Source organism: Taudactylus pleione, unplaced genomic scaffold (genome assembly GCF_031769625.1).
Source record: "Taudactylus pleione unplaced genomic scaffold, aTauple2 ptg001012l, whole genome shotgun sequence".
Taxonomy (NCBI): domain Eukaryota; kingdom Metazoa; phylum Chordata; class Amphibia; order Anura; family Myobatrachidae; genus Taudactylus; species Taudactylus pleione.
In genome coordinates, this window is record NW_028285413.1 from 95,001 (window position 1) to 120,429 (window position 25,429).

The 25,429-nt window shown below is 47.6% G+C and overlaps 1 protein-coding gene across 1 annotated transcript in view; it reads left to right on the plus strand.

Annotated features, from left to right (window-relative positions):
* Positions 1-25,429, plus strand: part of LOC148454303 (usherin-like) — a gene marked incomplete at both ends in the record, with an annotated part of 948,215 nt that overhangs the window by 48,259 nt on the left and 874,527 nt on the right. Inside the window, 4 exons of the mRNA XM_088461074.1 lie at positions 1,272-1,435; positions 2,287-2,445; positions 9,995-10,489; positions 23,697-23,951. Of these exons, the coding sequence (XP_088317200.1) occupies positions 1,272-1,435; positions 2,287-2,445; positions 9,995-10,489; positions 23,697-23,951 (1,073 nt within the window). The remainder of the gene's footprint in view (positions 1-1,271; positions 1,436-2,286; positions 2,446-9,994; positions 10,490-23,696; positions 23,952-25,429) is intronic.

The window sequence follows — 25,429 nt, forward strand, 5'->3', positions numbered from 1 at the left end:
TACGCCTCCTTCTGTCACTCAAAATAGCAGGCATTCGCTATATAGCGAACAAACGATTTTCGGACGCACTGACTGGTTCGCGCATGCGTATTAAAATCCGCACGCATGCGCAGATGTGCGAACATCGGTCAGAACGAACGATCGGCCGATTACGAGCGGCTCTGAATCAGGGCCTAAGTCTGTGGAAAGTGAATAGATGGTAAGACAGTAGAATAATGGTATTGTTCAGATGCACGTTGGTGGTCCATGTTATGGGAGTGTCGCGAGCGTATAGCTGATGTGGTTGCATGCGCAGGCGCTTAATCGCTCACATTGGACGCCAGGCGGAGATCCTGCACCTAGTATAGGGCTGGTTTTGATGGTGGCATCTAATTACGAACCAAGCGTTACTGCAGCATCTGGAGACACCCAAAGTGTGCCTCTCTTTGCACATTCATATGCACAGCTGTACAGCAGGGAAGGGCCTATAGAGCTATTAGCGTTATGTCACAGGCATGCATCCAGAGAAAGGCGCACACACGGATTCCGATACGCCGACTCAGTATCTGGCCCTTTATATCTTCAAAATGCTACTTTTTATTGCTCCACAAATGTGTGTTTTATACTATCGTTCTCTGGGCCTGATTCAGAGCCGCTCGTAAGCGGCCCGATGTTCGCACAACTGCGCATTCATATGGGTCGTAATGCGCATGCGCAAACCAGTCATTGCGGTCGGAAATCGAGTGCTCGCAAAACAGCGAGTGCCTGCTAATTTGAGTGACAGGATGAGGCGTTTGTGGGTGGTAACAGGTGATCCGAACGCAGGCGTGCCACACGGTCAAAACGGGCGTTTTAAGGGTGTGCATAATTAACAAAGCAGCGTCATCGGCCACGTCACTTGGTTGTTTCTTAGCCTGAACTGTTCGCATGATTGCGGTAGGAAAATCCAACCACAAGCACTGCGAGCAGTTCATACGCCTTTCGATGTACTCGATTAATCTAATAAATAGCGGAGATGACGTAGGATGCGAGCGGCCAGGGGGCGTCTTTACAAAATAGCGAGTGCATGTTTCGTTCGCTCGCTCAGACATAGAGGCGTCAACAGACCGCAAAGAGCGAGCGCTCAATTTAAATATCCGGCCCCTTTTTCTGAACGAGCGAGCGCAAATAGCGTCCGGCTCTGAATCAGGCCCTCTGTTACAGACAGTTACTGTATAATGGATTACACCTACAGAATAGATTTATTTCTCTTTCCCCTCCTGAGTGCAGAGTATTTCCTCTTGTTTCTGCAGATGTCAGCCATGCACATGTAATACCGCTGGAGCCGTTAACGGTAGCTGCCACCCAGTGACCGGTCAGTGCTTCTGCAAACGCTTTGTGAGAGGTTTCAGCTGCTCACACTGCATAGAAGGTGCTAACAGCCTGGACGCGGATAATCCGTATGGATGCAGTTCAAGTAAGTCTCTGCTCCCGTATCCCGTATCGCCCAACACGTGCAGACTGAACGATTCCTCCCTAGGTCCCCAGAACCTATCACAGGCGTCACAGAATGAGAATATGATGGACACAGAGTGTTTTATGCACAATTTATTCCCACTGTACTGCATAATCCCATTGAAATAACAAGTTACAGTATGTTAGTGGAATCACGAGATATGGAATTGGGAATAGCATTCATGTAACGTGTATCACCCTGGTCTATTCCACCACCATACATTGTTTATAGGTGGCCAATTTAGTCCATTTTGATGTGTATGTAATTGACAATAGTAACAAGAAAACAATGAGGCCGTTGCTGTGAGTTCTGTGTCCAGTAACCTAGACCAAAGATGGTCGAGTTTGTCTCAAAAGGGGACCCAAACTGGCTCATTGAATCAGCTCTAATATGAAGAGACGTCTGATGATTTGTCTAGCTTCACATAGACAAATACTGGAGCCAAATAACAGCAAGGTGGGTAAATGCCAAGATTTTTGGACCTTCAGAGGTTGACATGCCAACTTCAAGCCAAAAACACAAAAAATATTCATCGTTCAAACTGGTCAAAGATTAAAATGATTGTAAATGGAGCCATTCAAGCTTAATCAGACAAAACGGGGTCTTGAGCATCTGGGGAGGTTACTAATAAAGAGTCCAGAATTCATCCCAACAGTCCTGGTGGGAAATGGAATATACTGTACACGTTTCCTCTAGTAAATGGATTTTGTGTGGACAATTTCAACAGTTTCACATAAAGGAATATTCAAAATTATTTTTTCGAATGAAAATTTCAGCTGCATATTTATTAAAGAGTTTGACTATTTCTACAGCTCCGTCTCCACAACGCCCCCCGAGAGGACACGTACTGAACAGCACAGCTATTCTGCTTATATGGGCTCCGCCTGAGTACCCCAATACCAACCGGATTAATTACGTGGTGTACAGAGGTGGTCTGAGGGTCTATCACACCACAGACTATTATCCGTTCAGTAAGTTCTGCATATCACTTATTGTTATCTAATTGCCTAACAAAAAGGCTAAAATGCTTTTTTAGTGATGTGAGTTTGTCAGACAGATATTTTTGTTTACTAAGTTTAGTTTCAAGGGGTTCCTTAAAATGTTGGCATTGAATCAATGATACGTAAAGTAGTGAGGATCACTGATTAGTAGTCTCAGGGGGATCTGGTGAGAATCTAGACGTGGGTGATGCCGGTGCTTAGAATACCAGCGCCAGAATTCCGACACCTGCTAGAATCTCAACGGTAAGTTGTGGGCTTAGGGGGAGGGTTAAGGTTAGGCACTAGGGGGAGGGTTAGGCACTAGGAGGAGGGTTAGGCACTAGGGGGAGGGTTAGGCACTAGGGGAGGGTTAGGCACTAGGAGGAGGGTTAGGCACTAGGAGGAGGGTTAGACACTAGGAGGAGGGTTAGCCACTAGGGTTAGGGTTAGGCACTAGGGGGAGGGTTAGGAACTAGGGGGAGGGTTAGGGTTAGGCACTAGGAGGAGGGTTAGGCACTAGGGGGAGGGTTAGGGTTAGGCACTAGGAGGAGGGTTAGGCACTAGGAGGAGGGTTAGCCACTAGGGTTAGGGTTAGGCACTAGGGGGAGGGTTAGGAACTAGGGGGAGGGTTAGGGTTAGGCACTAGGAGGAGGGTTAGGCACTAAGGGGGAGTTTAGGGTTAGGCACTATGGGGGGAGGGTTAGGGTTAGGCACTAAGGGGAAGATTAGGTTTAGGGTGCAGGGGGAGTTTAGGTTTAGGCACTATGGGGGGGAGGGTTAGGTTTAGGCACCAGAGAAGGAGGGTTAGTGGTATTGAGAGGGGGAGGGTTAGGATAATGACGGACGGCTGTAGGTATCCTGACCCTGTCAGGATGCCGGCGTTGTGGTTTGACCGTTGGGATCCCGAGCGCCAGCATCCCGTACCCAACCTGTCCCAGGAGATCCAACTGTAGAGCAGGGCACCGAGAGTCCATTGCTGGGTGCTGTCACGCAGGCCCCGGTGGATCAGGCAGAGGTGTCTTAGAGAAAGTGTTCTCACTGAGGGGCCTATTTATCATCTCATAATATTCCCTAGTGATAATTACGGCTTTACCTCGCTGCGAAATTGTATAATTTGATTTTTTTTTTCCTGTTTCTGGAAATAGTTATAACAATTATAAATGATACCCCAAAACGCTGCCGGTACTGTGTACCATTCCGTGCTATCAGAGAAACAGGCTCTGCGTATCTCTCTTTTGTCTATATACACGTCAGCTTTTATGAAGGGAATGGGACAGATATAATGTTGTCATATTTACATTTCACCGCTTTCAAGTATTTTAACCACTTGCCGACTGCTCTGAGTAGAATTTTGTCCATGAAATGCACCATAAACAGCAGATGTATGTCTATGTATGCCCTGCTGTTCTGTGGTTTGCCCGCATTCCCTTTTACCTGCCCGCACTGATGCCAGTCTGTCACTGACAGCCTGGTGTTCAGAGCATTTGCCTGGAACTGTCTGATTTGGTTCCTGGCAGTTACATTACTTCATGCAACATTTAACATAGAATGCAAGCATCCGAGGACGTCCTCATCACCACACAAAGACTCCGCTGACATCATCACCAGCGCCTCCTCGTAGCAAGGAATGTCTCAGGGCTTTATAAGACCCAAGGCGCCTTCCAGAAGTCCATGTAGCTTTAGAGTTAGTGACTTAATGGTTGCATGTAAACAAACCAGAGGCATTCAACAGCAAGAACAGGGTGTCCCAGGCTGGAGAGGAAAACCAGGAATGCAAATAATATACAAAAGTATACAAAAAACTATAATAAATTGCAGATACTGCACATGATATTCCTATAAATGTTAGAAGTAGAAAGCCGGTTATGGATTAAAGTGTGCTCTTTAATATGTTAGTTGCAGGAACACAGCAGGGTCAGCTGTAGTGATTATCATCATCATCATTATTAATAATAATAATAATAATAATAATAATAGTGTTTGTTATCTCACAAAGCTCTTATAAGAACTGCTCCTCTAAGTGCACGTGCAGACCACTAAAAGGTAGATAACTTTACACTTTTCTATACAATGTTTTATACAGGGCTGGGGGAGGGTAAAGCCCTCTTAAGCAATCCTAGCTGACCCCCTTATGTGTACACAAGTATAAGCTTTTTACGTTTACTGTAGGGGCAAGGGGGGTTTCTGTGTCAGATACCAGAGGGTCCATCTTGGCTCTGGAAGCTTTGTCTGGTTCAGAGGAAGGGGGTAGCTGTGTTTAATCCCTAGATCAGCATATTCGGCACCAGGAACGCAGTTCGGTGATGCTGGCATGCAGAGCCCAATGTGTTCTGCTGGGCTTTTGGGCTTAAAACAGCCCTTCCAGATCATTTGGATGGGCCCCCAGAACTGTATGGTCGTCTAACACCTATGGGCCCACCCAAATGCAATGATCCTCCCACACCTCTTTGGTCCACCAGGTGGACTTTTCTTCTAGTTCTTAAATTTTCTAAACACATTTTATAAATATATTTTTATTTCTATGCACAATGATTTTAGGGGTGTTTGGAGAAGGTGGTCGAGGAGAAACCCAGCTACAACTCATCTCATTCTTGTCCATTTTGGTTACTAGTGGGCCACATCTCATTAGCTTGAGCATGTGTCTATAAAAACATTGCATGGCTGGTATGAGTCAGGCGTAAAACATTGAGAATGGTCTGAGTTTGGTGAATAGTTTTGATGTGTGAACATCAGAATTGGCACCATGTGTAAAAACAGTCGCTCGGTATCACAGTGGTCAGTCTTCTGTGTGGTCTGCACTTCTGTCAGCGTAGCTTGCTCTAGTCCCAAAAACTCCTCAATACAAATCTTACCAGACTGGTTCATAGCTTAGAGTCTCAGTCCTCTTCTAAACATGCAGACATGTCCTGTGATTGAATGTTTGCTCCTCCACATGGTGTCCAACCGAAGAAGTTATTGGGCATCTGATAATAAATCCTCTTTGGCAAATTAAGGAGTCTTCTGACCATTTCCAACATTTTCAGATTTCCATCAATGTAACCAACATGGCCTTCAAGTGTGGCAGGTTGGCTTCAGTCGCTGGTACCTGTTTGCACTATGAAGCAAGTTGTGGTACCATCTTTGTGCTCCATGTCTGGACAACATGGATCAACTCTGCTTAAGTTGATCTTGTTCCTAAAGCTATCTAATTCTTCTCTAGTGGTCCTGTGACTACAGCAGACCATTATTCAAGATCCAGTGTTGGGTTGGACTGTTACAGCAGGGCTTTAATTTCCAGAAGGTCCTGGCAGGCCCAGCTCTGCATGTTGCTGAGGGTGTCTATTTTGAGGGTGTCTATTTTTGAGGGTGTCTATTTCTCCTGAAATACTGCTCAGTCTAGCCATAACTGTATATGCCATAAGCAATATCAAGCCTGTAAAATGCCAATGGGACCGTCTTTAATTCAAGTGTCACATTTTTATGCTGAAATGTTTTTTACCTGGTAAAGAACATTTTTATGTACAAAATAACTACGTAAAACAGTATGCCTGGTTAGTGCCAATGGTGTCTCATTAAGAGCTTATAGCAGGAAGACATTTGATTATGGGCACCTCGATAGCACATATTAAAATCAATGCCCTTTGTGGGGGTTGGGGGTGGATCAGTAAATCTGTTTTATATGGGAACTCTGCACCTTTTAAGGATCATATAACTATCTCAACCCAGACCAAAAAATCGTGTTTATGTGGGTTACTGACATACAAGGAATAAATCTGCCTGGCGTACATACAGTACATGTACCATCGCCATAATGATCCCACCAACTTCATACACAGGAAAAAAAACAACATTTTTTAACAAGTGCTTCTAAATTTCTTTACAAGAGAGAGAGAGCGAGAAAGAGAGAGAGAAAGAGAGCAAGAGAGAGAGAGAGAGCGAGAGAGAGAGCGAGAGAGCAAGAGAGAGAGAGAGAGAGAAAGAGAGAGAGAAAGAGAGAGAGAGAAAGAGAGCAAGAGAGAGAGAGAGAGAGAGCGAGAGAGAGAGCGAGAGAGCAAGAGAGAGAGAGAGAGAGAGAAAGAGAGAGAGAAAGAGAGAGTGAGAGAATGCTAAAAGCAAATCCTGTTAAATAACTGTATAGATTGATAAATGGTATCAAATGTAATAGAAATAATGCTCTTTAACTACCGGGTAAAGCTTTCTACTTATACTGAAACAGATTTCAGATTTAAATCTAGCATTACTTGTTAATTTAATTACTGTAAATCCAGTGGTAGGGAAGGTTAGGAAGGTGAGCTGTTAATCTCCTTACATGCTTTTACAAAATTTGAACTGAATATCTGTTTGTTGGCTCATTTCAAGTAGGTGTTCTAGGCTTTTGGTTTTCAGTCATTTGCTTCTGTTTTATTTAACCATCTGTTGCAATGGTTCCCAAACTGGGTGCCATGGTTTCACATCAGTGACTGGCATATATAGCATGGTTTCACATCAGTTACTGGCATGTATAGCATGGATACACATCCGTGATTGGCGTAGCTAGTGTGGTTTCACATCAGTGATTGGCATGGCTAGTGTGGTTTCACATCAGTGACTGGCATGTGTAGCGTGGATTCACATCAGTGACTGGCATGTATAGCATGGATTCGCATCAGTGGCATGTGTAGTGTGGTTTCACATCAGTGACTGGCTAGGACAACCTGGATTTACATCAGTGACTGCTGTGGCTAGCGTGGTTTCATATCAGTGACTGGCATGGCTAGCGTGGTTTCAAATCAGTGATTGGTATGGCTAGCGTGGTTTCATATCAGTGACTGGCGTGGCTAGCGTGGTTTTCCATCAGCGATTGGCGTGGCTAGCGTGGTTTCACAGCAGTGACTGGCGTGGTTTCACATCAGTCTAGTCTAGTCTAGTGAAACTGAGTAGTGATGTCAGTGGGGCCGGTTTCAGACGGTAGGCGTTCCCATGGGAACGCCTCCGTCTGGCAGGCATGCCCCGGCACGCCCACCAAAGGGGGCGTGCTGTCAATCAACATCGACAGCACGCCCCCTTTGGTGCGAGACCCGGAGCGATGGAGAGCCCGTCGCTCGCCGGGTCTCGCGCATGCGCACGACGGAGCTCCCTCCGTCGTGCACATGCGCAGTGGGGAAACATCGACCCACTTGTGAGCGTCCTGCGCTCGCGAGCGGGTCTGAATGACCCCCATAGCGCATTATTCAATTTGGCTGCGAAAAGCTGTTATCGGCAATAATTCATCGCCAATGACGTCATTTTCGCCTATTTTAATTATCCCCGTATTCAATAACTGTAAAAAAAACTTTTTGCCGGTGCAAAAAGTCTTTGTAAAAAAACGGGGATAACTTTTTACAATGTTTTACATGCCGAAAAAAAGTGCAGAATTGGGGTTTAGGGGTGCAGGCTTTAAAAAAAGTGTCCCCTAAAAAAAAAGTAGAAAAAAAATCGGAACACCCCCGAAAATTAAGTTTAATTTTGGGGTGAAAAAAAACAAACAAACTTCTAACGTACCAAAATTAATTCCAGAGGGGTTCCCAAATATGCGGCAGGTGTTTTACAGAATGCGGAAAGTAGCGGCAGATGCATTTTTGAAGAATTTTAAAAATGCACTTTAGGGACTTAAAAATATGCTTACCCCCATTTTCATGTACCCCAAATTTGATGGAAATCGTTTAAAAAAAAATGTAAGTGCTATTCTTCACCCTTCTTCTTAGCTGCCTTTATGCACCTGCCGTGGCTATTACAAACCCCGACTTCCTTCAGCAGGCAAAAATGGGGGTACCCATAGTGAACCCCCATTTCTAGACATCTTTAGGGGGGTCCCAGGAACAATTCCTGAAAATTCACCTGTTTTTGCGATACTTACCTTTCCGCAGGCTCCCGTTTTCGCTGATTCCTAATTGAATACGGGGATAAAACGGGCACGCGCCCGATAATTTATCCCCATCAAACCTCCGATGTGGAGCGAAAAGTCCAGCACGGACTTTTCATTCCGAAATTGAATATGGCCCATAGTGCTTTATAAAGAGTATTTCAGTTATTCTCCTCAGTCCCTGCCCCAGTGGAGCTTACACTCTATGGGCCTGATTCAGACCCGCTCGCGAGCGCTCGCAAGTGGGTCGATGTTGCCCAAGTGCGCAATCGCACGAGGGAGCCGGCTCCGTCGTGCGCATGCGCGAGACCCGAATAACGACGGCCAAGCTGTCGTTATGGGTCTTGCACCAAAGGGGGCGTGCTGTCGATGGTGATTGACAGCACGCCCCCTTTGGTGGGCGTGCCGGGGACGTGACTGCCCAGACGATGGTGTTCCCATGGGAACGCCTACCATCTGGGGCCGGCCCCACTGACATCACTAGTGATGTCAGTGGGAGTGTTTTTGGCTTTGATAGAGCCAAAAGCACTCCAGGGCTTGCGGCAGCGAGACCCTACCGCGTTGGTCTCGTCGCAAGCCCGATGGTCAAGACCATCGCGACCATCATTTTGGCCGCTCACTATAGCTGTGGGTGGTCATCCAGGAGGCCGCTCCAAAAGGTAGGAGCGATGTTCCTGATTCAGAGCGAGCGCTCTGTCAGAGCGTCCGGCTCTAAATCAGGGCCTATATTCCCCACATACACACACACATATACACTAGGGGGTAAATTTACTAAGATGGGAGTTCTATTAGGATGTGATGTTGCCCATAGCAACCAATCAGATTCCAGGTATTATCTTCCAGAAGGTGCTAGATAAATGAGAAGTAGAATCTGATTGGATGCTATGGGTAACATCACTTCTTAAATAGAACTCCCATCTTAGTAAATTTACCCCTAGGGGTTGAAAATCCAGCCTTGCAGAAATGAACACATACATAGCTGATGTTAGTAAATATACAGGGCCTGATTCAGAGCCGCTCGCTCGCGCTGTGCGTTTGCAAGCGGCCCGATGTTCTGTATACGCTTCGTTCTGCGCCTGCGCGAACTACACACTGCAATCTCAACCCTCTCGCTCGCCCAGCAAAGGCAGCCCAGGGTAATGAGTGACAGGAGAGGCCGTTTGTGGGTGGTAACAGGGGCAGGACACTAGTAACGGGGGGTTGGAGATGCGAACGCAGGCGTGCCTGAGTGTTTCAACGCCGTTTTAGAGGCGCACATAATTAACAGGCAGCGTCACAGTACACGTCACTTGCCTTTTTTTTTTACACTGATTTCCTCGCAATGCTTGCGGTAGGGTAAAGCAACCACAAGCACTGCATTCACATCCGATGGTGCTCGATGTACCAGTGTTTTAATACACTTCCAGGAGATGAGGTGGTGCTGGAGGGCGGCTCTGTCTGTGCAATTGGGCGTACGCATAGACAAAGTGGCCGCTCGCTAAGACATGGTGGGCGTACTTATGCCTTGGCGAGTGTTTGCTTCCTGTGGCGTCACTTTGACAAACTTGCATACGCATCCAGCGAGCGTATGCAGATAGCGACCTGGTCTGAATTAGGCCCACAGTGCTTTGCGCTGCACAGATCAGACCTTACTAATAGAATATAAATCCTTACGTGGTCTCTTTATGTCTTTGTTACTAGGTGCACAGAGTTATATGGACACGGCGCTGTTACCATACACCGCTTACTCTTATCACATTGATGCAGGAAATGTGCGTGGATCTGTCAGCAGTCCAGCGGTGGCGTATCGCACAAGAGCCGGAGCGCCATCTGGCGAATTAGATTTAATGCTCACCCATCCTGTGGGGCAACACTCTGCCTCGCTGACCTGGACTATTACTGCTAATGAATCTGGCCCAATAGAGACGTTCAGACTGACGCATGCATCCGTGGCTTCCTCCGGGACCACTACGGCGTATGAGGGCCTTGACACAAAGGCGACTGTTCACAATTTAACTCCTTTCACCAAGTATAATTTTTCAGTCCAAGCGTGCACCTCAGAGGGCTGTCTGCAGAGTGCGCCAGTCACCGTGGTAACAGCTCAGGCGCCACCTGCAGGCCAGGCACCGCCAGTCATCCGAAACGCCAGCTTTACAGATCTTCATTTACAGTGGTCACCGCCATCGCAACCCAACGGTAAGTCCTACACTTTATTCTTGTATTCTGCAGCTTATACATCTATAGATCAGTAACTTCCATCTCAGGCCCATACTCAATTTGAGCTGAGCCGCGATACTTTTTCACCTCCCGGACTTTTCGCCTACATCATGTGTTTTGCACGCGGAAAAGTATCGCGCGCGTGCCCACATATCCCCGTATTCAATTTGAAAGTAGGCGAAAACAGGACCCGGCGAAACTTAAACAAGCGGAAAGTCCTGACAGATTTGGGGAAATCAGCCTGACACCCCCAAAATATGCTCTGACATGGGGGCTAGCTATGGTACCCCCCGATTTGGCTCGCTGAAGGTATTTGGTGTTTTTAAATGGGCTCAATAGCTGCTAAATAGCGTTTTTCTATACGTGGTGCAGAACAGTATTCAGGAGGTTTTTATGCAGAAAATAACTGATCCCAGTAAATTTGGGGAACTTGAAAATGGGGGTCAGCATATTTTAAAGTTGCTAACGTAAAGTTTAAAAAAACGTGAAAAATCCACCTGCCAAAAGGCCCTTCAATGAAAAAACACCTGGGGAATACTTGGGGACCCCCCCAGAGTCAAGTTCGCTAGTTTTTACCTTTGTCCCCCAACATTTTTATTTCACCCCCAAATTCAAAGTTATTTTTTTGGGGTGTCCTTAAGTATTTTTGAAAATTTTTTGACACAGTTTACCTTTGGGGGACTGTCTGAAGGCTGCACGGGAGTTCCCGCAAAGTTGCACCCCAAACCCCAATTCTGCACTTTTTTGCGCCTATTACATTGCGTTGACTTTCCGCCTGGCGAAATGACGTCATCGGTGAAAAGTTTCCGCCAAAAACACGCAAAAATGGCTTTTCGCCTCAGATTGAATATGGGCCTTAGTAGTAACTAGTTAATTACCTTTAGACACCCATCAATAAGAACACGCTACACAACATGCTCGTGTCGCTTTCTGCCGCGCCAGACTCGTCTAAGCAATAACACAAAAAGAAAAGAATATAAAGACCTAGAAAATACAGTATATATAATTTTCATACAACAAATAAAATGATCTTATGGACAAGGACATTTTGGGCCTGAGGCAGAACTGCACAGTAATCAGGCACATGTGCTCCTGGATTGTGCGTGCGGACAAAAATGCGTATATTTGCCCATATGCAGTTTTGTGCGCATTTTGCGGTGTGCCTTCCCGTATCTGTACACTCGGTTTGCTACTGATCATCATCATCAGAGCGACCGTGTACTTATCATATACTAGGTGCAAATGATAAGCCTGGAAACAGGCGTATTCACACTTATGTCCAACTATGCGACACGTCCTCACTGAACTTTGCCTACGTGCGAGCGTGTGCGTCACGTTACAGCCCTGTTACACCTCATCAGTTGTAGGTGTAGGTAAGACTGACATACATACTGTACAATGCTGCATCACCCATGCGCACAGTTTCAGCGCATGCTCAGTGTGGAACCACGCAGGATACACTCCACAAAAAGAAGTACGTGCCACACTGCTCCAGCCAGTGACGTAACTAAGGGGGGTCGAGCAGGGAGTGTGCCCTAGGCTCCATCGGACCAGCGGTGCGGGGGCAGTGTAGTACTGACCGGATGGTGTTCGGGGGCACTGCATCGGGGGACCACTACTGGGGGCAATACCGGGGGGGACTACTACTGGGGACACTACTGGGGGGGACCACTACTAGGGGCACTGCATCAGTGGACCACTTCTGGGGGCACTGCATCGAGGGAACACTACTGGGGAGTACCACTACTGGGGGCACTACTGGGGGGAACCACTACTGGGACATTACTGGGGGGACCACTACTGTGGGCACTGCATCGGGAGACCACTACTGGGGGAAATACTGGGGAGGACCACTACTGGGGTCACTACTGGGGGAGACCACTTCTGGGACACTACTGGGGGGGACCACTACTGGGGGCACTGCATCGGGGGACCACTACTGGGGGCACTGCATCAAGGGAACACTAGTGGGGGCACTGGATAGGGGGGACTACTACTGGGGGCACTATATAAAGGTCACTACATAGGGGCTACTACTAGGGGCACTATATAAGGGGCACTGTATAGGGGGGACTACTACGGGGGGCACTATATAAGGGGCTTACTACTGGGGGCACAAGAGGCACTGCATAGGGGCGACCATTACTGGGGGCACTGTATAAGGGGCACTACTGGGGCCCTGCAAAGGGGGGACCACTACTGTGAGCACTGAATAGGGAGGACCACTACAGGGGGCACTGTATAAGGGCCCCTGCATAGGGGGGTCACTACCGGGAGCCTGCATAAGGGAGACCACTGCTGGGCGCACTGTATAAAGGGCATTACTGGGGGCCTGCATAAGGGGAACCACTCCTGGGGCACTGCATAGGGGAGACTAATACTGGGGGCCAGCGTAAGGGGGACCACTACTGGGGGCCTGCATAAGGGGGACCACTACTAGGGGCACCGTATAAGGGGCACTCCTGGGGGCCTGCATAAGGGGACCACTACTGGGGGCACTGTATAAGGGGAACTGATGGAGGGCTGCATAAGGGAGACCACTCCTGGAGGCCTGCATAAGGGGAACTGATGGGGGCACTGCATAAGGGGGACTGCATTAAGGTGCATATGGAATGGAAAGGACTGTTCCCAGAGTGACGAGAAAAGTGTGTATGTCATGTTGACACGCCCCATCTTTCAGTGACCACGCCCATTTTTCGGCGCGCGCACATAGGGTGGTTTTTTTTTTTCCATTTTTCCATTTGCCCTGGGCTCCAAATACCCTAGTTACACCACTGGCCCCCGCCCTTACATATGTCTGTGGTGCGCACAGATTCCTATAATGAATGCGTTGTTCCCTTCTCACTTTTAAATTAATTGAAAAGAGCAAAATTAGATTTTTTTTTCTTTAGTGCAGTAAATGAGTCTGAGAATTTATTTTTCTGCTGCCCTCGGACATGAAGTTGCTGAGGGACCACGGGCAAAAGCGTTTACAATTTTGCATACGTGCCGCATTTCTTTCAACACCAGAAAGCTTTATAATGATATTTTTTTTTTATTTTGCCTCATTGTCAAGGACAATTATTTTTAGTGTGAGGATCAATGCTAATTAGGATTGTTTTAAGACAGACAATCTACACTTCCTAAATAGTTACTGATGACACAGGAAAATAATATCATATAATGCACTTCCTCTGTAATCAGCTGCTTATGCACAATCAAAGTGACTAAAATGTTTATACAGTGCGGTATAGAGCACATACAGTATATATATATATATAATATATATATATATATATATATATATATATATATGGGTTTCCCACATTTCACACATGACATTTTCTAGGATAATATGAAATTCATCAGATAGAATATTATAAATAGATTGCATTTTATATTATATTAGAGATGTGCAAAGATCCCCAAGTTTTGTTTTTGCCAAAAACATTCTCAAGTGTTTTGGTATCGGATTCGGTTTTGGATTATTTTAAAAATGTATCCAAAAACCGCTAAAATCATGTAACTTGAACCTATTTTTGTTCCGTTAGTATAACATCATTAACTTTCATTTCCAATCAAATTTGACCACCTCACAGCACCTGAGATCACAACGGAGAGACTTAAATGCCATCTAAAACACGCCAGATCTAGATTCTAAATCTGAGTTCTCAATTGCGGGAAGACCCGAGGTAGGACCCGGTTGTACTGGAAACCCCAAAGTGATTCAGAACTGGGACTCAGGGCCTGATTCAGACCCGGTCACAAGCGCTGAGCGCTCGCAAGTGGGTCGATGGTGGCCCAGTGCGCAATTGCGTGCGCGAGCCCTGGCGCGAGTGAGACCTGCACTCGCTCCGGAGCTCGCAGCAAAACGGGGTGGCTGTCGATGACGATCGACAGCTTGCCCTGTTTTGAAGGCGGGCGGGGGGGTGGCTGCACAAACGGAGGCGTTCCCGAAGGAACGCCTGCCGTTTGTGGGCGGCCCTACTGACATCACTCGTGATGTCAATAGTGGACTTCCGGCTCTATTAGAGCAGGAAGTCCACTTGGCACTGCGAGTGCTGAGACCCTACCACAGGGGTCTACTCGCAATGCCGATGGTCGCAATAATCGCGACCATCGCCTGGCCGCTCGCACAAGCTGTGGGTGGTCACCCACAGCTGTGCGAGCGGCCTGGAGGCCGGGATTAAAAAAAATAGAGATGCCCTGATTCAGAGCGAGCAACTAGCGTGCGCCTCTGAATCAGGCCCTCGGTTCGGCTCGGAACCCCTAGGTTCCAGTGTGTTCCGTTTTCTCAAAAACCAAACTGCTCATCTCCAATTTCTGTATATTAGGAAAACTAAAGGCACCATTTGTTATACGTTATGGTACAAGCCGGTGAAATGTATTGTGTTGCATTTTCTTTTTGGTAATAACATATTGGATTACTGGGAAGTTAATGATATAACCTCCTCCTAGAACTAGGGTAGGCAACCTGTGTCACTCCAGCTGCTGTGGAACTAAATATCTCAGCATGCCCTGCCACAGTTTTAGCATGCCCTACAGGGTCCATTTAAGTTAGGAGGGAGCCCGCTCCAAGTACCCAGTGACTTCTCTACAGCAGATGCACCAATATCAGGGTAGATAACCGATGCACCATTATTCCAGTTATTTGTGCTGCAGCGCCGATGAGAGGCTCCGGAGAGGTAAGTATTAAACACGAGTTCAGGGTGTGTGGACCCATTATAAATATGGCAGTGATGCACTAATGGAAAAACTGTAGAAATGCATGCTGGGATGTGTAGTTCCACAGCATCTGGAGTGTCACAGATTTCCTACCCTTGCCTTAGAATGTGGATGCTGCCATAGCTAAGGGAATGTAGGCATCACCCCTAAGGTGCACTGGGCACCAGTAATATGATTGAGCACACCATCTACACGGTGGCAGCAGTGGACTTGCTGAGAGCCTTGTGACTAGGGGTGTGCACCGGCCACTTTTCGTGTTTTGGTTTTGGATCTGGAACTTTCATCGTGTTTTGGATCTGGATTGGTTTTGCCAAAACCACCCTTCCGTGTTTTGGGTTCTGGGTTTTGTGTTTTGGATCTATATTTTTTGGAAAAAAAGCATAAAAACAGCTAATATCACAGAATTTGTAGGTTTTTCTGCTCCTATGCTATTATTAACCTCAATAACCTTAATTTCCACTCATTTCCAGTCTATTCTGAACACCTCACACCTCACAATAGTGTTTTTATGGCCAAAAGATTGCACCAAGGTAGCTGGATGACTATGCTAAGCGACACGAGTGGGCGGCACAAACACGTGGCCCATCTAGGAGTGACACTGCAGTGGCAGACAGAATGGCAGTTTGAAAAACTAGGCCCCAAACAGTACATAATGCAAAGAAAAATAAAGAGGTGCAAGATGGAATTGTCCTTGGGCCCTCCCACCCACCCTTATGTTGTATAAACAGGACATGCACACTTTATCAAACCAATCATTTCAGCGCCAGGGTCTGCCACACGACTGTGGCTGAAATGATTGGTTCGTTTGGGCCCCCACAAAACAAGCTGGCAATTAATCTGGCCCTGCACAAACTGGCTCTACGGAGGCAAGATGTCGTCCTCATCCTCCTCATCCACCGATTCCTCACCCTCTTCAGTATTGTGTACATCCTCATCCTCACAGAGTATTAATTCATCCCCGCTGGAATCCACCACCACAGGTCCCTCTGTACGTTCTGGAGGCTGGTCTCCCTGGAAGAGTTGATCATTCATTTTTCTGAACATCATCTTCTCCACATTTTGTGGAAGCAACCTCCTACGCCTTTCGCTGACAAGGTTCCCGGCTGCACTAAACACTCTTTCGGAGTACACACTGGAGGGGGGGGCAACTCATGTAAAATAGAGCCAGTTTGTACAGTGGCCTCCAAATTGCCTCTTTTTGCTGCCAGTACAGGTACGGACTGTCTGACATGCCTACTTGGATGCTGTCACCGATGTAATCCTTTAACAGACAGACGCACGCTTGTCGCTGCTGCTTTGAGGATGCAGGGGCGGCTACAGCCCACACAATTCACAAAGACAGAAAAAAAAAGAATTTTTAATTTTTTTTTGGAGTGCGCTGTGGGGGTTACACCACCCTTTAACAGACTTATGGGACACAGGCGCACGCTTGGCGCTGCTCCTTTGTTGATGCATGTTCAGCCACAGTGCACACAATTCACAAACACATAAAATATTTTTTTATTTTGCTTAGAGTGCACTTTGGGGGTTACACCACCCTTTAACAGACGAGCCAGCTGGCCCTTTACTTATGACACAGGTGCATGCTTGACGCTACTTTGTTGATACACGTGCGGCTACTGTGCACACAATTCACAAACACCAAAAAATATATTTTTTTATTTTTTTTGGAGTGCACTTTGGGGGTTATAGCACCCTTTAACGGACAAGCCAGCCGGCCCTTTACTTATGGGACACAGGCGCACGCTTGGCGCTGCTCCTTTGTTGATGCACGTGCAGCCACAGTGCACACAATTCACAAACACAGAAAATAATTTTTTATTTTGTTTGGAGGCACTTTGGGGGTTACAGCACCCTTTATCGGTCAAGCCAGCCGGACCTTTACGTATGACACAGGCGCATGCTTGGCGCTACTTTGTTGATAACCGTGCGGCCACAGTGCACACAATTCACAAACACAGAAAATTTTTATTTTTTTTATGGAGTGCACTTTGGGGGAGCACCCCTGATGCACCGATCACCCCCTGGGCAACACTACAGCACCCCTTTAGGACTGGGACACTGCACAGGACTTTGGAGTGGACACAGCCTCTATGGAAAAGTGACTGCACAACACAGTCCAGCCAGCCCCTATGGACTTTGGAGGAGTGGACACAGCCCTTATGGACAACAGCAGCACAGCGCAGCAGAGCACGGCACAACACTACACTGCACTACACTACACTACACAGCCCAGCCAGCCCTAACTCCCACCCTCCCTCTTCACTGTCCACAGCAGAGTGAGAAAATGGCGCCGACGCGGGTACCTTATATAGGATCCAAAACCCGCGAGACCCGGAAGGCGGGATGATGACGTTTTGCCTCGATTTCAAATCCGAGTCAGGTGGGAAAAGTCGAGCCTGACTCGGATACGACTTGGATCGGGGGGGCTCGCGGGGGTTCAGATTTCAGAAATCCGAACCCGCTCACCCCTGCTTGTGACACACTTTCTTCACTCTGGGGGGCAGCCGAAAGGTAACACTCGGTGAGGTCCGCACCCCCCAAGTGATGCCACTGCACCAACACGGTACATAATCAAGGTCGTTTTACGTATTCAGATTTGCTGTTACCATGTAGTGTTGCTGGCATCCTCCTCACTGTATTAATTGGTTTAAATTAGGGGTGAGCGGGTTCGGATTTCTGAAATCCGAACCCCCCCGAGCCCCCCCGATCCGAGGCAGATCCGAGTCAGGCTCGACTTTTCCCGCCTGACTCGGATCTGAATTTGAGGCAAAACGTCATCATCCCGCCTTCCGGGTCTCGCGGGTTTTGGATCCAATATAAGGTACCCGCGTCGGCGCCATTTTCTCACTCGGCTGTGGACAGTGAAGAGGGAGGGTGGGAGTTAGGGCTGGCTGGGCTGTGTAGTGTAGTGTAGTATAGTGTAGTGCAGAGTAGTGTTGTGATGTGCTGTGCTGCGCTGTGCTGCTGTTGTCCACTACTTCAAAGTCCATAGGGGCTGGCTGTGTTGTGCTGTGCTGCTGTTGTTAATAGGGGCTGTGTCCACTACTTCAAAGTCCATAGGGGCTGGCTGGACTGTGTTGTGCAGTCAGTTCTCCATAGGGGCTGTGTCCACTCCAAAGTCCTGTGCAGTGTCCCAGTCATAAAGGGGTGCTGTAGTGTTGTCCAGGGGGTGCTCTGTCCATCAGGGGTGCTCCCCCCAAGTGCTAAAATAATAATATTTTTTCTGTGTTTGTGAATTGTGTGCGCAGTAGCCGCACGTGCATCAACAAAGTAGTGCCAAGCGTGCGCCTGTGTCATAAGTAAAGGGCCGGCTGGCTTGACCGTTAAAGGGTGCTGTAACCCCCAAAGTACACTCCAGTCCAAACCAAAAAAATATATATTTTCTGTGTTTGTGAAATGTGTGCGCAGTAGCCGCACGTGCATCAACAAAGTAGTGCCAAACGTGCGCCTGTGTCATAAGTAAAGGGCCGGCTGGCTTGACCGTTAAAGGGTGCTGTAACCCCCAAAGCACACTCCAAACCAAATAACAAAATATTTTTTCTGTGTTTGTGAATTGTGTGCGCAGTAGCCGCACGTGCATCAACAAAGTAATGCCAAGCGTGTGCCTGTGTCATAAGTAAAGGGCCGGCTGGCTTGACCGTTAAAGGGTGCTGTAACCCCCAAAGTACACTCCAGTCCAAACCCAAAAAATATATATTTTCTGTGTTTGTGAATTGTGTGCGCCGTAGCCGCACGTGCATCAACAAAGTAGTGCCAAGCGTGCGCCTGTGTTATAAGTAAAGGGCCGGCTGGCTTGACCGTTAAAGGGTGCTGTAACCCCCAAAGTACACTCCAGTCCAAACCAAAAAAAAAAATATTTTCTGTGTTTGTGAATTGTGTGCGCAGTAGCCGCACGTGCATCAACAAAGTAGTGCCAAGCGTGCGCCTGTGTCATAAGTAAAGGGCCGGCTGGCTTGACCGTTAAAGGGTGCTGTAACCCCCAAAGTACACTCCAGTCCAAACTAAAAAAATATATATTTTCTGTGTTTGTGAATTGTGTGCGCAGTAGCCGCACGTGCATCAACAAAGCAGTTCCAAGCGTGCGCCTGTGTCATAAGTAAAGGGCCGGCTAGCTTGACCGTTAAAGGGTGCTGTAACCCCCAAAGTACACTCCAAACCAAATAACAAAATATTTTTTCTGTGTTTGTGAATTGTGTGCGCAGTAGCCGCACGTGCATCAACAAAGTAGTGCCAAGCGTGCGCCTGTGTCATAAGTAAAGGGCCGGCTGGCTTGACCGTTAAAGGGTGCTGTAACCCCCAAAGTACACTCCAGTCCAAACCAAATAACAAAATATTTTTTCTGTGTTTGTGAATTGTGTGCGCAGTAGCCGCATGTGCATCAACAAAGAAGCAGCGCCAAGCGTGCGCCTGTGTCCCATAAGTAAAAAGCCGGCTGGCTCATTTCTTAAAGGGTGGTGTAACCCACAAAGTGCACTACTCTCCAGCAAAAATAAAAAAATATTTTCTGTGTTTAGCCGCACTTATATATCAAATTGATATAACATAAATGGAGGACCAAACTTTCTCCGATAAAAATAAAATAGAGAAAGATCAAGAACCACTTCCTCCTAGTGCTGAAGCTGCTGCCACTAGTCATGACATAGACGATAACATGCCATCAACGTCGTCTGCCAAGGCCGATGCCCAATGTCATAGTAGAGGGCACATACAATCCCAAATGACAAAAATCAGGAAAATGACCTTGAAAAAAACATTTAAATCATCTGAAGAGAAACGTAAACTTGCCAATATGCCATTTACGACACGGAGTGGCAAGGAACAGCTAAGGTCGATCCCTAGTATGTTCATGACTAGTGGTTCAGCTTCACATGACGATGGAAGCCCTCCTCCCACTAAAAAAATCAAAAGAGTTAAGCTGGCAAAAGCACAGCGAAGAACTGTGCTTTCTAAGAAGATATCACAAATCCCCAAGGAGAGTCCAAGTGTGGTAGTGGTTGCGATGCCTGACCTTCCCAGCACTGGACGGGAAGAGGTGGCTCTTTCCACCATTTGCACACCCCCTGCAAGTGCTGAAAGGAGCACCCACAGTCCACTTGCTGATATGCAAATTGAAGATGTCACTGTTGAAGTACAACAGGATGAGGATACTGGTGTAGCTGGCGCTGAGAAGGAAGTTGGCGAGGAGGATTCTGATGGTGATGTGGTTTGTTTAAATCAGGCTCCGGGGGAGACAGTTGTTGTCCGTGGGATGAAAAAGCCCATCACGGTCATGCCTGGGCAGAAGACCAAACATTCCACCTCTTTGGTCTGGCAATATTTCTATCCAAATCCGGACAGCAACTGTCTTGCCATATGTGCCATATGTAAAGGTGGAATAAGTAGGGGTAGGGACGTTAACCACCTAGGAACATCCTCCCTTATACGGCTCCTGCAGCGTGTTCATAATAAGTTACTGTCAAGTTCAGAAACTTTGGCTAAGACCGTAAGCAGTCCAGGGACACCTAAATCCCGTTGTCCTGTTGTATCCAAGCACCTGCAAACCACACCGTCAACTCCCTCCTCGTCAATTTCCTCCTTAGTCAGGATCGGAAGTAGTCCTGCAGGCCATGTCACTGGCATGACTGACTCTCCTATCCGGGATTCCTCCAGAGGATCCTGCATTGCTACGCCTCCTGCTGCCGCTGCTGCTGTTGCTGCTGCTGGGAGTCGTTCATCATCCCAGAGAGGAAGTAGGAACACCACTACTTTTACTAAACAATTGACCCTAAAACAGTCCTTAGCGAGGAGGATGAAGTACGACAGCAGTCATCCTGAAGCAAAACGTATAACTGAGGCCTTGACTGCTATGTTGGTGTTAGACGTGCGTCCGGTATCCGCCATTAGTGCAGTGGGATTTAGACAATTGATGGAGGTAGTGTGTCCCCGGTTCCAAATCCCGTCTAGATTCCACTTCACTAGGCAGGCGATACCGAGACTGTACAGAAACATCAGAAAAAGTGTCCTCAGTGTCCTGAAAAATGCCGTTGTACCCAATGTCCACTTAACCACGGACATGTGGACAAGTGGAACAGGGCAGACTAAGGACTATATGACTGTGACAGCCCACTGGGTAGATGTATCACCTTACGCAGCAACAGCAGCAGCGTCACCAGTAGCAGCATCTCAGAAATGCCAGCTCACTCCAAGGCAGGCTACGCTGTGTATCACCGGTTTCAGTAAGAGGCACACCGCCGACAACCTCTTAGAGAAACTGAGGGAAATCATCGCCCAGTGGCTTACCCCACTTAGACTCTCCTGGGGATTTGTGATATCTGACAACGCCACCAATATTGTGCGGGCATTACATCTGGGCAAATTCCAGCACGTCCCATGTTTTGCTCACACAATAAACTTGGTGGTGCAGAATTTTCTGAAAAGCGACAGGGGCGTGCAGGAGACGCTTTGGGTGGCCCGAAAAATTTCTGGCCACTTTCGCCATTCAGCGACTGCGTGCTGAAGACTGGAGCGCCAGCAAACACTCTTGAACCTGCCCCGCCATCTCCTGAAGCAAGAGGTTGTGACGCGGTGGAACTCAGCCCTCTATATGCTTCAGAGGATGGAGGAGCAGCAAAAGGCCATACAAGCCTATACATCCACCTATGACATAGGCAAAGGAGGGGGTATGCACCTGACTCAAGCGCAGTCGAGAATGATTTCCGTGTTGTGCAAGGTTCTCCAGCCCTTCGAACTTGCCACACGTGAAGTCAGTTCAGACACTGCCAGCTTGAGTCAGGTCGTTCCCCTCATCAGGCTTTTGCAGAAGCAGCTGGAGAAAGTGAAGGAGGAGCTAAAACGGAGCGATTCCGCTCGGCATGTGGGACTTGTGGATGAAGCCCTTCATTCGCTTTGCCAGGATTCCAGGGTGGTCAATCTGTTGAAATCAGACCACTACATTTTGGCCACCGTGCTCGATCCTAGGTTTAAAGCCTATGTGGTGTCTCTCTTTCCGGCCGACACAAGCCTGCAGAGGTGCAAAGACCTGCTGGTGAAAACACTGTCAGCTGAAGCAGAACGTGACACGTCAACAGCTCCTTCTTCATTTTCTCCCGCAACTGGGGCTGCCAGGAAAAAACTTAGGTATCCTAAGCAACCCGCTGGCGGTGATGCAGGGCAGGCAGGACCAAGTTTGGACATCTGGTCCGGACTGAAGGACCTGGCAACAATTTCTGACATGTCTACTGTCACTGCATATGATACTGTCACCATTGACAGAATGGTGGAGGATTACATCGGTGACAGCATCCAAGTAGGCATGTACTGGCAGGAAAAAGAGGCAATTTGGAGGCCCCTGTACAAACTGGCTCTATTTTACCTGAGTTGCCCCCCCTCCAGTGTGTTCTCCGAAAGAGTGTTTAGTGCAGCCGGGTGCCTTGTCAGCGAAAGGCGTAGGAGGTTGCTTCCACAGAATGTGGAGAAGATGATGTTCATCAAAATGAATTATCAGCTCTTCCAGGGAGACCAGCCTCCAGAACGTACAGAGGGACCTGTGGTGGTGGATTCCAGTGGGGACGAGTTAATACTCTGTGAGGATGAGGATGTACACAACACTGAAGAGGGTGAGGAATCGGTGGATGAGGAGGATGAGGACGACATCTTGCCTCCGTAGAGCCAGTTTGTGCAGGGCCAGATTAATTGCCAGCTTGTTTTGTGGGGGCCCAAACGAACCAATCATTTCAGCCACAGTCGTGTGGCAGACCCTGGCGCTGAAATGATTGCTTTGTTAAAGTGTGCATGTCCTGTTTATACAACATAAGGGTGGGTGGGAGGGCCCAAGGACAATTCCATCTTGCACCTATTTTTTTTCTTTGCATTATGTACTGTTTGGGGCCTAGTTTTTCAAACTGCCATCCTGTCTGCCACTGCAGTGTCACTCCTAGATGGGTCACGTGTTTGTGCCGCCCACTCGTGTCGCTTAGCATAGTAATCCAGCTACCTCGGTGCAACCTTTTGGACATAAAAACACTATTGTGAGGTGTGAAGTGTTCAGAATAGACTGGAAATGAGTGGAAATTAAGGTTATTGAGGTTAATAATAGCAAAGGAGCAGAAAAACCCACAAATTCTGTGATTTTAGCTGTTTTTATGCTTTTTTAAAAAAAAATACAGATCCAAAACACAAAACCCAGAACCCAAAACACGGAAGGGTGGTTTTGGCAAAACCAATCCAGATCCAAAACACGAAGAAAGATCCAGATCCAAAACCAAAACACAAAACACGAAAAGTGGCCGGTGCACACCCCTAGTATAAATGTGAGCATATCATGATTAACTACAGCACTGTATTATTTGTTCAATAAGGTGGCACAAAAGACCACCCACAGTAACCAATCACTCTGACTGTACTATAATATTAATGTCTGATTGGTTGCAATGTACAGTAAATACAGTAGCAGACCATTGCACCTTTGCACCAGGTAATGAATAACTTTATTTACATGTAGGAGTCATCATAAGACATGAACTGTACATGAGAAGTTTCCACCAGACGATTGAACGGCGGGTCTTCCATGCCAGCGGATGGCTCAACCCGCAGCCAGTGGTGGAGTCTGCGAATGAAAATGCCCTGAAGCCGCCGGTCACCAGTGCGATTATTACTAATCTGGAGCCAAACACAGAGTATGAGTTTTGTATCGTGTCCACAAACATGGCCGGCAGCGTCGCTTCCGAATGGGTTACACATAAAACTGCGGAGGCGGGTAAGAATGTACAATTGTATGGTATCGATGATTTGTGCCTCTTTATTCATTTTTATCCAAATAGTTTTGAGTTAGTAAAAATTCCCGTCAGATAAAACAATCGGTAGGGATTAAATATTTTGGAAGAAGAAAAGGAGAGGGGGAATCTGCCATGTAGTGACGGGCGGCGTGTAACAATGATCCCTAGGTCAGAATCCGCCTCCAGAACGGAGGAGGAAAGGAATGAGTACATGCACTTGTGCACGCCCTTACTTGCTCTGCTGCTTGTTGGTTGCCTATAAACTGTGCTGCAATGTTTGGGAGGACAGTGGTCTGTGGATTTGTTGTATCTGTGACTGTACTTAGTGCTGACATTGGCCCTGATTCAGAGCCGGATGCTCTGACCAGAGCGCTCGCTCTGAATCAGGGCCCACCTCCATTAATATGGAGCGTCCTCCTGGACGCTCCTATAGCTGTGGGTCACCACCCACAGCATATACGAGCGTGCAAAAAGATATTCGCGATGGTCTTGACCATCGCGACCATCGGAACTGCGAGTGAAAGCCTGCGGTTGGGTTTCTCAACCGCAAGGCCAGGAGTGATTTTGGCTCTATCAGAGCCAAAATCACTCCCACTGATATCACTAGTGATGTCAGTGGGGCCAGCTTCAGAAGGTAGGCGTTCCCTTGGGAACGCCTCCGTCTGGCAGGCACGCCCCCGGCACGCCCACCAAAGGGGGCGTGCTGTCAGTCACCATCGACAGCACGCCACCCTTTGATGAGACACTCCGAGCGAAGGAAAGTCCTTCGCTCGCCGGGTCTCGCGCATGCGCACGACGGAGCTCCCTCCGTCGTGCGCATGCACAGTGGGGAGCATCGACCCACTTGCGAGCGTACTGCCGCTCGCAAGTGGGACTGAATGACCCCCTTAGTGCTGACATTGTGCCTTTATCAGCTGGAATGGCAGTTTCGTAAATAACGGAGACAATTCTGAACAGTAGTTGTACCTCTGACTGTTATTACCGTTTACAGCTTTGTGCCTCACGCCTCAGTGATGTCACTAATTTCAGCAAACTGGCAATCTATATTCTCACGAATATTAGTGCAGCACATAATTTGGTTGCCCCCACAGTCTTGGATTTGATAAGGGCCACTTTATATTGCATTATTCATGGGTCCAATCACATACAGACCGATTCTAGTCCTGGCAATCTTACTTTTAAATTTGCACAAATAATTTTATTATGACTTAAGTAAGTGACCCAAATCCCCCCTATTCCCCCCTCTTACCCCGTCCACCAGAAACAAATACATATCACACAAAAATAGACTAAGGACAGGATGTACTAAAGTGGAAAATGCGGTAAAACACCCGAAAATGCAGTTTTGGGAGTTTTCCCTCATTCCCCATATGTACAAAACACCGGAATGCTTTGTCCCGATGGCTGAAGGGGGCGCTACCCAATAGAAGCCTATGGACTTCTTATCGGGATGCTCCTG